The 15,692-nt window shown below is 53.3% G+C and overlaps 1 protein-coding gene across 3 annotated transcripts; it reads left to right on the top strand.

Moving 5' to 3' along the window:
• The first annotated feature begins 102 nt into the window (after window positions 1–102).
• Window positions 103–4,867, top strand: FBXW5 (F-box and WD repeat domain containing 5). 3 transcript variants are annotated; one of them, XM_008595038.1, is made up of 9 exons: window positions 103–386; window positions 871–1,086; window positions 1,481–1,638; window positions 2,113–2,287; window positions 2,428–2,510; window positions 2,599–3,016; window positions 3,605–3,752; window positions 3,826–4,038; window positions 4,114–4,867. In XM_008595038.1, the coding sequence occupies exons 2-9, from the start codon at window positions 894–896 to the stop codon at window positions 4,352–4,354; spliced, it is 1,629 nt and encodes a 542-aa protein (XP_008593260.1). In that variant the 5' UTR covers window positions 103–386; window positions 871–893; the 3' UTR covers window positions 4,355–4,867. The 3 variants fall into 3 exon arrangements, with proteins under 3 accessions (XP_008593260.1, XP_008593259.1, XP_008593262.1); XM_008595037.1 differs by having other exon boundaries at window positions 2,362–2,510; XM_008595040.1 differs by having other exon boundaries at window positions 258–386; window positions 929–1,086; window positions 2,362–2,510.
• The last annotated feature ends 10,825 nt before the right edge of the window (window positions 4,868–15,692 follow it).

The raw sequence follows: 15,692 nt of genomic DNA, 5'->3' as shown, positions 1-15,692 counted from the left end.
AGGCCGCGGTGAGTGCGCGCGGCCAGCGGCGTTCGGGCCTCGCCGCCGTCACCGGCCCGGTGCTGCACTGTCCCGCCTTGTCCCGTCCTGTCAGGCCGTGTCCCGCCTTGTCCCGCCCTGTCCCACCGTGTCTGGCCTCAACCGCCCGGTCCGGGCCCGCCCGCACCACTGGGCGAATGAATGAGCCCCCGAGCCCGTCCGGCTGGCCAGGTCCGGGCGGCCCCATCCCCATAAGGCCGTCTGCTGGACGGTGGCCTTGCTCGCCGGCTGCCCGCCCGGCAGGGCTTCCCTAGGGCCACAGGGCAGAGGCAAGGGCCTGCCGCCCCGAGCCTCCTCCCGGAAGGAACTGTCCGGTGTCGACAGCTTGGAAGCCTTGGGGTGGCAAGGTCAGAGACGGGGCAGCTCACACCTGACTCACCAGCCCCGGCACCCAGATGTCTCCCTGGACCGGGGTGGGGCGTGGCCCAGGCCCTTTAGGGGAGAGGGTGGGTCTAGGTTCCAGAGGGGCTGTCCCCAACTCCACCTCAGTCCAGACCAGGCCCAGAGGTACTGAGCAGTGCCTGCTGCCCACCCTAGCCAGTCCCTGGGGCTTGCAGGGGCACTCAGGCACATGGGGTTGCTGGAGCATGGCAGTCTGAGGCTCTTCCTGAAGCTGCTGGATCCCTGGTCTGTGGCAGTGCCAGCCCTGCCCTCCGCACACGCTCAGTCCAGTGGAATGCCCAGCAGGGGCGGTTGGTGAGGCTGGAGGAATGCCGGGGCCACCATGGCTCAAGCCCCAGGCCCCGTGCGCCTCTCCTCTGGGCTGGGGGCCAGGGGCACTCATCCTCCCTGGTCAGGCCTGGGCTCAGGGCAGCTGTCGGTGGGTTTTAGGGCCGCCTGGGCAGAATGCCACAATGGACGATGGGGGCACACCCCTGCTCCCCGACAGCCTTGTCTACCAGATCTTCCTGAGCCTGGGCCCTGCTGACGTGCTGGCTGCTGGGCTGGTGTGCAGACAGTGGCAGGCTGTGTCCCGGGACGAGTTCCTATGGAGGGAGCAATTCTACCGCTACTACCAGGTGGCCCGTGATGTGCCCCGACACCCAGGTCAGTTCCTGTGCGTGGACCGAAGCCTGCCCGGGCTATCCCCGTGTCATGTTCTGAGCCACGGCACCAGGCCCCTGCTGCCCAGCTCCGCTTAGGTGCTGGCCCAGCTGGGAGCCTGCCTTGTGGCCCTGAGTACCCTCCCTCACACTCACTGAGGACTGTTGGGACACAGCACGGGCTACGCTTCAGCGCAGGGCCTAGCGGGAAGGCCAAAGGGTGGACCTGGTCACTTGGGGATTGGGAGGCTCAGCCCTTGGCTGAGGCCTAAGCCATGGCAAGCAGGTTGTAGCCATGGGCGGGCTGCAGCCCCAGCTCCTAGTGGTCATGCTGTCAGTGCTGGCCTTGACTGTGGGAAGGGAGGCTGGGGCCCAGCGGTGATGCTGCCTGCCCGCAGTGGCCACGTCCTGGTACGAGGAGTTCCGACGGCTCTATGACATGGTGCCCTGCGTGGAGGTGCAGACATTGCGGGAGCACACCGACCAGGTCCTGCACCTCAGCTTCTCCCACTCAGGCTACCAGTTTGCTTCCTGCTCCAAGGACTGCACTGTGAAGGTGAGGATGCGGAGGGGTCCGGCATGCCCCACCCCACCCCACCACAGCCCGAGCGGTGGGAAGAGAGGGTCAGACCAGAGGTGGGAGAGGCCCAGTGTCCTTGCATCTAGTGGAGAGGGCCAGGTCAGAAGAGGCACCTCACTGGACCTGGAAGCCTGGCCTGGACCACAGACCTGGGAGATCTGGAGGGCAGCCCTAACCACCAGCGAAGAGGAGAGGAGAGGGTCCTACATGAAGCCTTTTGTTCCAGAGCAGCCCCTGAGCACCAGCGTCCTGGTGTAGGGGTGGGGTGGGTGACAGATAACTGGAAAGAGTCCCTGACGCAGGGCAGTTTCTGGGCACATGCTCAATGTAGACAGCCAGGAAAGGGGCCAGGATTTCCAGCCTGGGTCCTGGGGTGTCCTGGGTGGGCTGGGCTGAGCTGGCAGAGCCGAGCCTGATGGCTGCACGGTGTACCTGCTGCCCTGCGTGCAGATCTGGAACAACGATCTGACCATCTCGCTGCTGCACAGCGCGGACATGCGGCCCTACAACTGGAGCTACACCCAGTTCTCCCAGTTCAACCAGGATGACTCGCTGCTGTTGGCCTCAGGGGTGTTCCTAGGGCCACACAACTCCTCATCAGGCGAGATTGCCGTCATCAGCCTAGGTGAGCATGGGTCTCGGGTGGGCCGTCTCCCCAGCCCCCGGCCAGCAGCCTGCCCAGTCCTGGCCTCCCCCCAGACACCTTCGCTCTGCTGTCCCGTGTGCGCAACAAGCCCTACGACGTGTTCGGCTGCTGGCTCACAGAGACCAGTCTCATCTCGGGGAACCTGCATCGCATCGGAGATATCACCTCCTGCTCGGTGCTGTGGCTCAACAACGCCTTCCAGGTGCGGGCAGGGGTGGAGCGGGGCTCACAGGGGCCGCTGGCTGCCCCTCCTTGGGCCTGGTGTCCAGTGGCTCATGCCTCGCCCACAGGACGTGGAGTCTGAGAACGTTAACGTGGTTAAGCGGCTCTTCAAGATCCAGAACCTCAACGCCAGCACCATCCGCACGGTGATGGTGGCTGACTGCAGCCGCTTCGACAGCCCTGACCTCCTGCTGGATGCTGGTGACTCAGCCATGTCTCCCTGCCGTGTCTTTGACCTGGGCGGTGACAGTAGTGATGAGGTGGAGCCAGCCTCTGCCCGCACAAAGGAGGGCCTGCGGCGCTTGCTGGACAGTGTGCTGGACGGGCGGGCACAGCCCCAGCTGTCTGAGCGTGCGCTGGAGACCCGGGTGGCTGAGCTGCTGGCCCAAGGCCACACCAAGCCCCCGGAGCGCAGTGCTGCCAGTGCCAGGAACAAGTACCTCATCTTTACCACCGGCTGCCTCACCTACTCGCCACACCAGATTGGTAACGGGCAGGGCAGGGCCTGGCCGGTGGGAGGGGACTGGCAACACCTACTACTGGTGCTGCTGGGGCCCCTCCTCAGTCCCAGGAACCCTTGGGGGGAGGCCTGGGCAGGGATCCCAGGGGCTGGACAGCAAGCAAGTCCACAGGCAAAATTATTATTTTTTTAAAAAGATGACTGGTAAGGGGATCTTAACCCTTGACTTGGTGTTGTCAGCACCACGCTCTCCCAAGTGAGTGAACTGGCCATCCATCCTTATATAGGGATCTGAACCCGTGGCCTTGGTGTTATCAGCACCACATTCTCCCAAGTGAGCCACGGGCTGGCCCTCCACAGGCAAAATTTGAATTGTCCATCTGTTCTTGGAGGTGCTCTTGGTTGCATGGGGGCTGACAGAAGAGTGTAAAAACACACAGGGTGGGCCACTGGCCAGTGAGCAGCGGGTAGACCTCGCTGGCTCAGATCTGGTGCCTCACGGACCTTGGGAGCTCTCAGGCGTGGAGGTGCTCTTGGGGTTGGGGGAGCCTGGAGGTGACATCCCTCAGGCTCAGGGCTCTGAGTGGGGGCCCTAACCCTGGCCCTCCCTGCAGGCATCAAGCAGATCCTGCCGCACCAGATGACCACGGCAGGGCCTGTGCTGGGTGAGGGCCGAGGTTCTGACGCCTTCTTTGATGCGTTGGACCATGTCATTGACGTGCATGGACACATCATTGGCATGGGCCTATCGCCTGACAACAGGTAGGCTACTGGCAGTGTCCTGGGAGGGGGCACGCTCAGGCGGCCATGTACCCAGTGGCATGCCCCTTGCCAGGTACCTGTACGTGAACAGCCGTGCCTGGCCCAGTGGCTCGGTGGTGGCTGACCCCATGCAGCCGCCACCCATCGCGGAGGAGATCGACCTGCTCGTGTTCGACCTCAAGACCATGCGGGAGGTGAAGCGGGCCCTGCGAGCACACCGCGCCTACACGCCCAACGATGAGTGCTTCTTCATCTTCCTCGACGTCAGCAGGGATTTTGTGGCCAGGTGCGGGCTCTGGGTGGGGTGGGGCCTGGGGCTGCAGCAGGTGGCAATGGCCTCATACCAGGTGCTGTCCTGCAGTGGGGCCGAGGACCGGCATGGCTACATCTGGGACCGCCACTACAACATCTGCCTGGCCAAGTTGCGACACGAGGATGTGGTCAACTCGGTAGCCTTCAGCCCTCAGGAGCAGGAGCTCCTGCTGACAGCCAGCGACGATGCCACCATCAAGGCCTGGCGCTCACCGCGCACTGTGCGCATCCTGCAGGCCCCGCGCCTACGCCCCCGCCCCTTTTCTTGGTTTGCCAGCCAGAGGCGCTGAGGGGCACTGGGTGGACTCGAGATACTAGGGCCCACTGAGGATGCCCCTGAGGTCATGTGGCTCTTTCTTGTGTGGGGAGAAGAGGCACTCGCAGCAGTAACGCCTTAGGAAGGGGATGGACTGACCCCAACACGCTCGCACACACACACCTGCTCACACAGCTGTGACACTCAGCACTAGGGTGGCCAGTGCACCACAGACCCTACGTGGGCGGCCTGGCCGGCTTGGGGTGCATAGGACACTGGAGGTTCCTGCTTCTTGCCTGTCCCCAGGCTGGAGGCTCACAGCCTCAAGCTGGCCACAGGCTGGGCCACATGAGATGGTCAGCACCATATGCACCTTTTGTTGGTCCTGCGGTACCCAGGTGGCAGCCTGGGTGGTTCCCACCTTTAGTAACTTGGTTTGTGCACCAGTGGCGCTTGGGAGGTGCAGGTCATCCTGCCATGGGCCCGAGTGTGCCACATGTCCACTCACCACCTGTTCAGGGCCCTGAATAAACAGCTGGCAACAGCCCATGGTCATCCAGTCTCTGTCTGCAGGGAGGGGGTGACAAGGCACAGCTGGCTGTGATGGCCTTGTGGTATCAACCTTGTGGTCACCACCTGACAGGTGCTAGGAGCCTGAGACGGAAGCGCTGGTACAAGTCTGTGTCCCCAACTATGATGCCACACTGCCCTGTTCACCCTCCATGACCTCTGAGGAGACGCCTGAGCACGTCTGCAGTGGGTGGGCAGATGTCCAGGGCCTGCTGGTGTTAGGTCTGGGGTGGAAAGGCTCTGTCCAGCTCCCAGTGTCATGGGAGCCCAGAGTGGCATCAGCCCATCCTTGAGGGAGTTCTCTGGCTGCTGGGTGGGGTTGGGGAGAGAAGGGGGAGCTGGGCAGAGCTCTGCAGGGCCCAGGCAGGTGAGGATGGGACCGGGGGCACAAAGGAGTGGCCCCAGCTGGACCCTCACAGGCTTTGACCTGGCTGTACTGGGAGCTTGCCTGGCCTGCCCTGCTTACCTCCGGGGGTCCCAGGGTAGGGAGTGGGGAGAGTGGAGCTCTGGCAGGGTCAGCTGTCCAACAGGCTGGACTTGCACACTTGGCTGCCCAGGGATCGCCTACTAAACTACCCTTGGCCCCACCAACAGCAGCAATCAACACACTAGAGAAAAAAGACATGGATGAGACTTGAGTAAGAAGGTGAAAGACTCCAGGCCAGAACCAGCAGGCAGCACAGGCTGCCCAGGTCCACCTGCTGGGGCAGGACCCTGAGCAAGGATGGAGAGTCGGGAAAACAGGGAACACAGGCTTGGAGGAGCCACTGCAGAGGACAAAAGGCCCACAGAAGCCACATGCAACCAAGGGTCCACTAGCATGGGCTGCTCCACCCAGAGGGACCGGGATCCCTGCAGCCGCTGGAGTTAAATGATGAAACCACCAGATGTGAGCCAAACAGGAAAAAGGAACGGCAGCAGAGCTGTCTGCACGGAATGAGCCTGAACTAAGAATCTGGAGCCCACAGGAAACTTCTTGACAGAAAGGAGCCAACAAACTGAACAGATGCAAGCATGCTCTTGAGAAGCTGCAGGAAACCAGGCAACGTGCTGTGAAGGATGGAGGCCCGTCTCCTGCAAAGTCATCAGGAAGCTCACAGCGGCACTGCGAGCTGGAATGGCGTGCCATGAGCAAGAGCAGGGAGAGGGGAATCTACATGTAGAAAGGGAGCCAAGTATCAGCTGTGGATAGTAACAGAGTGGCTGAGATGAGAAGTTCCACACGTGACAAATGGTGGCAGCTACGGCTGGTGTGAAGAAAGGGACAGAAGATGGGATGGGGCAGACTGAGCATCGCACAGAGAAAGAAACGAGCCAGTGAATGAAGAGGCAGGACCCCTCAACCCCCATCTACAGGGGCTGGAGTAAAGAGAAAACGGCTGAACTGCTGAGTTACAGAAAGACAATCCTCACGAGAAGCGCGCTGCAGTCTGGACAAGAAAAGGAACCACACACATCCAGACACATCAGCTGGCAAGGACAGGGAAACCTGACGCCATAGGGAGAGGTGCTGGTGCATGGTCAAGGTGGAGTGGGCGCAGGGCCCTGTCCCCCTGTCCCCCCAACAAGACTGCTACAAAACTTGTCACACAGCCCAGAGCAGCCACTGAGAACTCTGGAAAGGGTAGTGAAATGGTGTGCCAGGGGCGACAGCAGGACCCCGTCTCAGGACCATGGCCAGGAAGTGAACATGGGGCCCAGAAAGAGCAGCCTCAGGAGCAGCCAAGGACAGGAAAGGAGACTCCTGTGGCTCAGAGAGTGTGTTAGTGCCCTGTGTGTTCCCTTCTCTCTGCTCTTCTGTCCCCCAGGCAACCCTGGTGGCAATGGGAGTGGTGGCTACAGGAAACTTCCTTGCTGTTCAGAGCACGCCCATTACTTTTCTCCCTCTGTTCTTCTGCCACGTGGCCCCCAGATGTGGCCCAGTCTAGGAAGGGCATGACAAGCAAGTGACCAGAGCCCTAAATGTCGGGCTGAAGGAGCACAGGGCAGTCCCGGCAACCAGAACCAGAGGGGGCGCTTGGGAAAGCAGCCCATAAAGTGGTTTATAAACACAGGCTCAGCCTAGAGTTGCAGGTGTGAGCTCTAAGAAATTTCAGACTTTTGATCCCATTCTTCTCTTCTGAGCCCTCATCAGAACCACCCTTAACACTCTTTATGCCAGGCTAGGTTTTTTGTGGCCTCTTCCTCCAAATTCTCCCAGCCTATACCCATTACCCAGTTCCAAAGCTACTTCCACATTTTCAGGTATTGGTTATAGCAAGTACCCCACTCTTGGTACCAGTTTTCTATCTGTAGCATCCTGATACCAAAACCAAATAAAGACAATACAAAAAGACAACTATAGACCAATATCCCTCATGAATATAGATGCAAAGTGCTCAACAAAAATATTACTAAAGCAAGTCCCACAATATATAAAAAGAACAGTACACCACGACCAAGCGGGGTTTATTCCAGGAATGCGAGCCTGGTTCACCATTTGGAGATTATTCAATGTAAGCTGCCATATTAACAGTACAGAAGGAAAACAATACGAACGGAACACTCGAGGCAGAACAAGTGTTTGACAAAACATCCAGCCATGATAGAAACCCTGCAAACTAGCAGAAGGGAACCTGCTCAACCTGATAAGTGACATCAACAAAAAAATGTACAGGCAACATCATACTTAATGGTGGAAGAGGACACGTTTTTCCCAAGACGAGGAAAAAGGCAAGAGTGCCCCCACCTGCCCCGCACCAGTTGGTCTCACACGGAGGTCTCAGCAACAGAGCGAGGCAAGAAGACTGGAGAACAGGCTGTCCTACCCACAGATGACATTCCTCTGTGCACATAATATCCCCCCAAATCTACAAAAACAAACAAAAGCAACCTCCTAGACCAAGTGACTTTATCCAGGATACAGCATGTAAAAACAACGCACACAAACCAACTGTGTTTCTAAAAACTAGAATTATACAATTGGAAATTAAAATAGAAAAAATAACCCCTCTTCCAGATGCCTGGGGTCCTGAGACAGGAACTGAGGGCAGGGCCACCCCACCACCTCACCAGCAAGATCTTAGAATGTACTTGTTAGCCACAAGTGTTTCTTTGGGGTGTGTGACTTATCTGCTCATGTCCTTCACCAAATTTCTGCTTAGATTTTTCTAATTTCTTTTTAAGAGTTATTTTCACATTAAAATAAATAAATAAATAAAAACACCTCTAAATAACAGCTCAAAAAAGAAAACACTGAGGCGTAACCCGTCCAGAATGCATACAGGATATGTACGTTGAATACGACAAAATGCCAATGATGAAAGAAATCAAAGACCTCAATGGAGACATACCACATTCACAGACCGGAAGACTCAACACAGATGAGAGTCTCCCTCTACACATTTAAAGCAATTCCAGTCTAAATCCCAGCAGGACATTTTGTAGATATATACAAGCTGATTCTAAAATTTATATATACTGCAAAAGAACAAAACTAGCTGAAACAATTTTGAAAAATAAGAATAAAGTCTAAGGAATTACACCACCTGAGTTAATACTTACTATAAAGCATAATAAAACAGTGGTGTTGATAAAGAAATAAATACACAGATCAATGAAACATAATACATCACACAAAATATGGCAAATTAACTTTTACAAAAGTACAAAAACAATTCAGTTGGAGAAAGGATCTTTCTCCAAAAGTGTAAAACCAAGTCAATGGAGAAAGGAGAGGCCATAAATCTATGCAACAGAATCACTTAAAAAATGGTGCTGGAGGGGCCAGCCCGGGGCTCACTTGGGAGAGTGTGGTGCTGGCAACACCAACGCCACAGGTTTGGATCCCCCTACCGGTCATATTAAAAAAAAAAAAAAAGAAGAAGAAGAACCTAAACCTAAACTTCATGCAAAAATTAACTCAAAATGGATTGATCATAGATCTAAATGGAAAATAGAAAACAATCAGAATTTCTAGAAGTCATAGGAGAAAGCTGTCATGATCTGGCTGTTAGGCAGAGAATTCTCAGACAAGACACCAACAGCTGAATCCATGGAAGAAAAAGTTGATAAAAAGGACTTCAACAAAACTTAAAATTTTCGTTCTGAAAAAGACACTGTTAAGAGGATGAAAAGATAAGCTACAGACTGGGAGAAAATATTTGAAAACTACGTATCCAACAAGGAACTTGTATCCTAGAATATATGAATAACTCTCAAGACTCCACAATAAGAAAACATACAAGCCAATTTAAAAATGGGCAAAAGACACAGACATCCCACTAAAGAAGATACTCAACATCGTTAGACATTAGGGAGAAGCAAATTAAAACTAAGACTAGGAATCCCTGTACTGGCCAGCCACACACACAGAACAAAAACCATGACTACATACCACTATCCAGCTATTCCATGGCTACAATTTTAAAATGCTGACCACACCAAGTGTTTCCAAAAGTGGGAACAATCTAAATGTCCACTGACTGATGAATCCGAATTCAACATGTGGTCCTTCCATACGAGGGAGGAGAACTCATTCACAAAAAGGAATTCTGACCCATGCTACAATGGGGATGAACCTTGAAAATATCTCAAAGAAGCCAGACACCTAACACCACATGTTATATGATTCTATTTGTAAGAATCTCCAGAATAGGCAAATCCATAGAGACAGAAAGTAGATTTGTGGCTGTCAGGGGCTGAGGGAAGGTTTCCTTTGGGAGTGATGAAATTAATAGATCTGCAACATAACCAGTGCCACTTTAGATAAGCCCAAGTACAAACTGGCACCGCCCACCCCCTTCCCGCCCCTCCCCCTTCCCTTTACGAGAAACCTCCTGACTTAAACAGAAGCCCCTTTTGCTTCTGCAAGGACACAGTTCTCCACCCTGATCCACATTAGCACAATGCCCCTCCTTGATGGTATCAGCCAGCCCTTGGTGCACTATACAAGCTCTACCACCCCCACGCCTGGTGCTGTCCCCCATTTTCAGGGCAGCCCTGGGCTGCCTGCCACTCTGAGCACAGCCCAGCAGATTTTCTTCCTTTAATAAAGCTTGAACAGTACCCGGTGTCTCGGCTCACTTTCTTTTATTATGGTGCCAAAACCCAGGCAGGGTTTTGGCCAACATTGTGGACGATCCCCTCTCTCTTCGGGTGATTGGCCCTCGGCCGCCCTTCCCAGACCTGCTGAAACCGGATGCCTCCAGGACTCTCCACTTTTGCCATTTCAGACCAATGCATCCAACACCAGCCTCGATTCAGGGTGAGTCAGTGCGTCTGTCCTGCCTCCTTCTATGGTTCCCTCGACTACTCTCTCTATGACTCAGGTCTCTACGAAGCCCAGGCATCTGGCTGAAGGAACTCGTCTTGTGCCCCCAGCTACTGGAGGACACTCCTCTAGCCGGTTGGTGGCTTTTCTCTCGAAAAGGTGGGCACCAAAGGGGACACCCTTTGCTGGCATGCTTCTTCTACCAGGACTGACTGCCCTTTCTCACCCTCTACACAGGATCCTCATGATCCAAACCTCCATGCTCTATGCCCTTGGGCTGTCTCCTAGCCAACTTCTTGGCCTCCAGGGTGGCATTGAACCTAAACATCCCATCCCGTTTTCTACTGTACTCCATGCTCTACGCCTCTGGGCCATCTCCAGGAAGACATTAAAACTCAAACACCTCATTACAATGGATCCCAGTGGCCACAAGATGGCACTCGATTTAGACACTCACCCAAATGGCCAAAGCTGTAGAGATTCCTTGTTCAGGCCTTCTCCTGTCTCTGAAAGTGTTCTTCTGTCTGTCAAAACTGTCCTATGTCTCAAATGCTCCTAGCTCATGCTCAGCCTCAGCCACTCAACCCCTCCCCTTCTCCCCCTTCTCAGGTAACAACCCCGCTTCAGCCCCGGCTTTTTATGACCCTTCCGTGAAGTGGCTGGGACGGAAGGAATTGTCTGAGTCCATGTACAAGGAGCAAGTCTGGACGGTGGCTCAGGTACATGCTGAAAATAATAGGTGGCCTGTGGGAGCCGTTGCTGCTCCTTGCATGGACCCAAATTGGAACTACCAGGCTGGCCAGAGGGATCGGGATCTCCAGGATAATATGATCACACCCCTACTTTATGGCCTCCAAAAGGCTACTCACAAGTCAGTCAATTATGACAAGTTTAGAGAAATCACACAGAGATCCACTGAAAATCCCAGAGAATTCCTAACCTGCCTCTCTGAGGCTTCACATGAACACACATAGGAGGAGGACTAACAATGCCCAGGGCCTGAGGCCCCCACAGAGATCACCATGCTTGAGCCCAGGGTAACTTGCCTCCTAGCAGTTAAGCTGATCTCTTTTGTCATTGATACAGGGGCCATTTACTTTACCCTTCCTGAATATGCGGGACCAACAACACCATCCTCTATCACAATAGTAAGGGTCACAGGATCAGAATACCACCCACGGATCACTCAACCCCCTTCCTGCACCCTACATCACATCCAATTCACACACAAATTCTTAATAATGCCTCAATGCCCAGCCCCCTTACTGGGATGGGACATTCTTTTCAAAGTCAAAGCTACTCTTACCCTAAACACTTTAACTCCAGCTATAATACCCTGTTACAGGCTGCACCCAGACCTGGCCCCTGAGGCTTCCACCTTCCCCTCCCCCTTGAACAAGGTTAATCCCTGGTATAAGACACTTCTTCTCCCTCCATTGCTATGCACCATTCCCCTACCCTTGTTAAACTGTGGAACCCCTCTTTGTTCCCTGATGTCCCACAGTACCCCCTTGCTAACAAACACCTAATAGGCTTGAAACCCATCATACACAAACTCCTTTCTTCTCATTTCTCACAGCCTACCTGCTCGCCTTTTAATACACCCATCCTTCCAGTTATAAAGCCTAATGGCTCATACAATTTAGTATAGGACTTATCCTGGCACACGCTGTTCCCAACAACTTACTTGGACGGTACTATCTCAGAGGTGTTGGGATAGCCCCCACTTTCCAGCCAGGCCTTAGCTCAAGACTTATCTGAACTTCCCCCCCTGCCCAACCTCTAGCACTTTAATACAGTATGTGGATGACCTCCTTCTTTGTGGCCCCTCCTATGAGGACTCACAGGCCCACACTGTTGCTCTCCTTAATTTCCTGGCCTCCAGAAGATATCGCGTGTCCCCCAACAAGGCCTAAATTTCTTCTCCTTCAGTTCAAGAGTCTAATTTCTGAACTCCCTACTCCTACCACAAAGGGTGAAATCCTTTCTTTCTTGGGGCTTGCAGGGTATCTTCACCTATGGATTCCTAACTTTGGCATGCTAGCAAAGCCACTTTATGGGGCAGTCAAAGGGGATCCTGCCATTCCTTTAGATCCCACAAAGCTCATTCATTCTCCCTTCCAGTGATTAAAAGCTGCTCTCCTCGCAGCCCCAGCTCTATCGCTCTCAAACCTGTCTCATCCTTTTATCCTATTTGTTACTGAAACCCAAGGATTGGCAGTCAGAGTTCTAGGACAAAAGGCAGGAGATATTTTCTCCCCAGTTACAAACTTCTCTAAACAACTAGACACCACATCTCAAGAATGGGCTCCTGTTTACGGGCCTTGGCAGCAGCCGCCCTTTTAGCATAAGAAAGCTCTAAACTAACTTTTAAACAACAAACAGTCAAGACCCTCTAAGCCATAAGGCCAAGTAAATTCTCTCCCTTTCCTGCCTACAACTTATCCACCTTACTTTCATTGAAAACTCCCAGTTCTCCTCTAAACCTTGCCCTCCCTTAAAAGCCACCCACTCTCATCCCCAAACACTCATGACACTTAAAACACAATTGCATGGAGGCTTTACACCTCTTTCTCAGTCCCTTTCCACACATCTCCCCACATCCCAATACATGGTTCATAGATGGGAGCACAACTTCCACGCCCGCCCTCTGGGCAGGTTATGCCACAGTAAATCTAACACAAGCTATTGAGGCTGCACAACTCCCAAAGGAGTTACAGAGGACACCAAACCTCCAATGACCCCATAGCCCAGGGAAACAAACTGGCAGATCTAACTGCAAAATAGGCTGCCCAGTCACCAGGCCCCCACTCTTCCTCTCCTGCTCAGGTCCTTCTCGTGGCTCCTACACCCTTATCCCAATACGCACCCCAAGAAATACAACACCTCCAACAGTTGGGGGCACAGAGAAAGGACAACTGGTATACTTTCTCCAGTCGCTATGTCCTCCCTACTATACAAGCTGAGCAAATCCTTTTAGATTTCCATAATTCAGTTCATATAGGCTATGAACCCCTACTACACCTTCTTCAGCCCTTATATTACTCTCCCCACAAAAAGACACGCTATCTTCTAACCTTAGTAGATACCTTTCCAGGTTGGTTTGAGGCTTTTCCCTGCACTTCAGAGGATGCTACAGCAGTGACGCATGCTCTCACCTCAGAATCATCCCTCGTTTTGGCCTCCCCACCAGTCACTCACTCGCCTACGGGCTGCCCCCGCAAGTCCACAGGCCTCAGCCCCCTCGAACTTATGTACAGTAGACACTTCACTCTCACACCTGTCCCTTGCAGCTCATTGCCTTTAGGCCAGTCAGTATCTCCCTACTCTTTCACTCATTAGGGATCTTCTTAGGGAACAGGCCAACCTTCTATACATCATCCTTTCCCCACCACCTCCTCAGACTGTAAACTGAGCCCGGGACAGCAAGTGTCCTATTGCCTGCCCCCAATGCGATTTATTGCATATTCGTTTGGCTCGTCCCTGACATCACCCTCCAGACAGATGGAGATGGAGGCGGGACTGGGACTTTGGCCCCCCCTCTCAGGAAGTGCCCCCCCACTCCCATAGGGCACTAACTGTACCCTTTTAATTGGGGCAGGGGTCCTTCCTGCAACTGGAACTGGCATAGCGGGCCCTGCTACTGCCTCTGAATTCTATCAAAAACTCTCAGAAGAACTAAGTATAGACAACATCTCCCTCCAGTGACAGGTCACCTCACTCGCGACAGTCGCTTTACAGAATCGTCAGGCCCTTGACTTCCTTAGAGCCGAGAAGGGAGACACCTGCCTCTTCTTGGGGGAGGAATGCTGTTATTATGTAAATGAGTCCGGGGTGATCCAAGACAACTTAAACCATTTCACTGGACCCTTGGGTACCCTGGCCTATGCCCCTACTAGGACCCCTAACTGTGCCTCATCCTGCTTTTTGGTCCCTCTTTTGGTGTTTCTCTAATTTCTTGCAGGAATGTATACAGGCTTTCACCAACCAAAAGGTCGCCAATTGTTCCTGCGAGGAGGACATCAGCCCTTCCGAACCAGCGACCCTTCCCTGGAAGAATACAGCCTCCCCACACTAAACCAGTACCCTGCCACCTAATTGTTTTACCCACCAACATAAATCTTTTATTTTTTCCATATCTTTGCCCATCTCCAGCAGGAAGTAGCTTCAGAAGAATGAGACCTCCACCCTTTCCCCCTTTTTCCTATACTTAAAAGGCAGGAATAATAAATCTGCAACATAACCAGCACCACTTTAGACAAGCCCAAGTACAAACTGGCACCGCCCACCTCCTCCTCTCCCCTCCCCCTTCCCTTTACGAGAAGCCTCCTGACTTAAACAGAAGCCCCTTTTGCTTCTGCAAGGACACAGTTCTCCACCCCAATCCACATTAGCATAATGCCCCTCCTTGATGGTATCAGCCAGCCCTTGGTGCACTATACAAGCTCTACCACCCCCACGCCTGGTGCTGTCCCCCATTTTCAGGGCAGCCCTGGGCTGCCTGCCACTCTGAGCACAGCCCAGCAGATTTTCTTCCTTTAATAAAGCTTGAACGGTACCTGGCGTCTCGGCTCACTTTCTTTCAGAAATGTCCTAAAATTTGATGATGATGGTGATTGTGTAAAAACTGGTAACTCAGCGGGCATGAGCAGGACTTGCCATCTCTGTGGGAGATCAGGTTCTCCTACAGAGCATTCTGTTCCTCCAGAGGACTCAGCCTTCTAGAAGTGTCTTCACCTGGGGGCCAGTGCCCAGTTCCAGGTGCAGACTCCTACCCCTTCTTCAGCCTGGAGCCTGACCCTGCACTTGCTGCGCTGGTGGTGGGGGGTAGTCTTGAGCTCTTCTACCAGTTCTCCAGACCTCCTTTCCCCAGGGGATGAGGGTGGGGGGATAGACAGGGGACCACCCAGCTGCACTGGACAGCAAAGAAGGACCTGGAAGGCAGTGCTCTGGCTTGTCTCTGAGCAGACCCACTTTCAGCTCCTAGCTCTCCCCGCCAGGATGGGCTCAGAGGGTGACACTCCTGCTCAGTTACCGCACCCTGACCCACCTCCCACTTCCCAAAGGGGTTCAAACTCTCTGTCTGCTGCTGCAGTCTTTGTCCCTGTGGGTGAGCACTTTTCCACACCTCTCATTTCACAGCTCCACTTCATTTTAAGGGAAAATAAATTACCTCAATAATCTACCTGCTTTTTTTTTTTTAATTAATAATCTACCTGCTTTAACCAGCAGTGACCTCCTTAAAAAAAAAAAAAAAAGCAGCCATGTGTAAACAAATTCCCAAATGTAGAAATCCACTACGTTAAAAAAAAAAACTTTAACTATTACAAGAAAACACCACGACAGCATTCTTCAGCCTCAGGGAAGGTTAGGAGTCTTGAGTAGGTCAGGAAGAGCACCATCCATAAAGGATGAGATTATTCAACTGATTGTATCCACATTTTAAATTTTGGCGTATCAGCAACATAAACACAGTTCAAAGACACAGCCAAGGACTAGTATCCAGGAATATTAACAACTTTTAACCAGCAGGAAAACAAGACCGACAACC

Source organism: Galeopterus variegatus, unplaced genomic scaffold, assembly GCF_000696425.1.
Source record: "Galeopterus variegatus unplaced genomic scaffold, G_variegatus-3.0.2 Scaffold12218, whole genome shotgun sequence".
NCBI classification, from domain to species: Eukaryota; Metazoa; Chordata; class Mammalia; order Dermoptera; family Cynocephalidae; genus Galeopterus; species Galeopterus variegatus.
Note: the sequence above shows the minus strand (reverse complement) of the source record. Positions and strands in the feature narration are given on the sequence as shown.

Coding starts and splice junctions, on each gene's coding strand:
- FBXW5 (XM_008595037.1), top strand. CDS start 894: ATGGACGATGGGGGCACACCCCTGCTCCCCGACAGCCTTGTCTACCAG. Junction 2,511..2,598: donor GGCTCAACAACGCCTTCCAG/GTGCGGGCAGGG, acceptor CCTCGCCCACAG/GACGTGGAGTCTGAGAACGT. Junction 3,753..3,825: donor GGCCTATCGCCTGACAACAG/GTAGGCTACTGG, acceptor GCCCCTTGCCAG/GTACCTGTACGTGAACAGCC.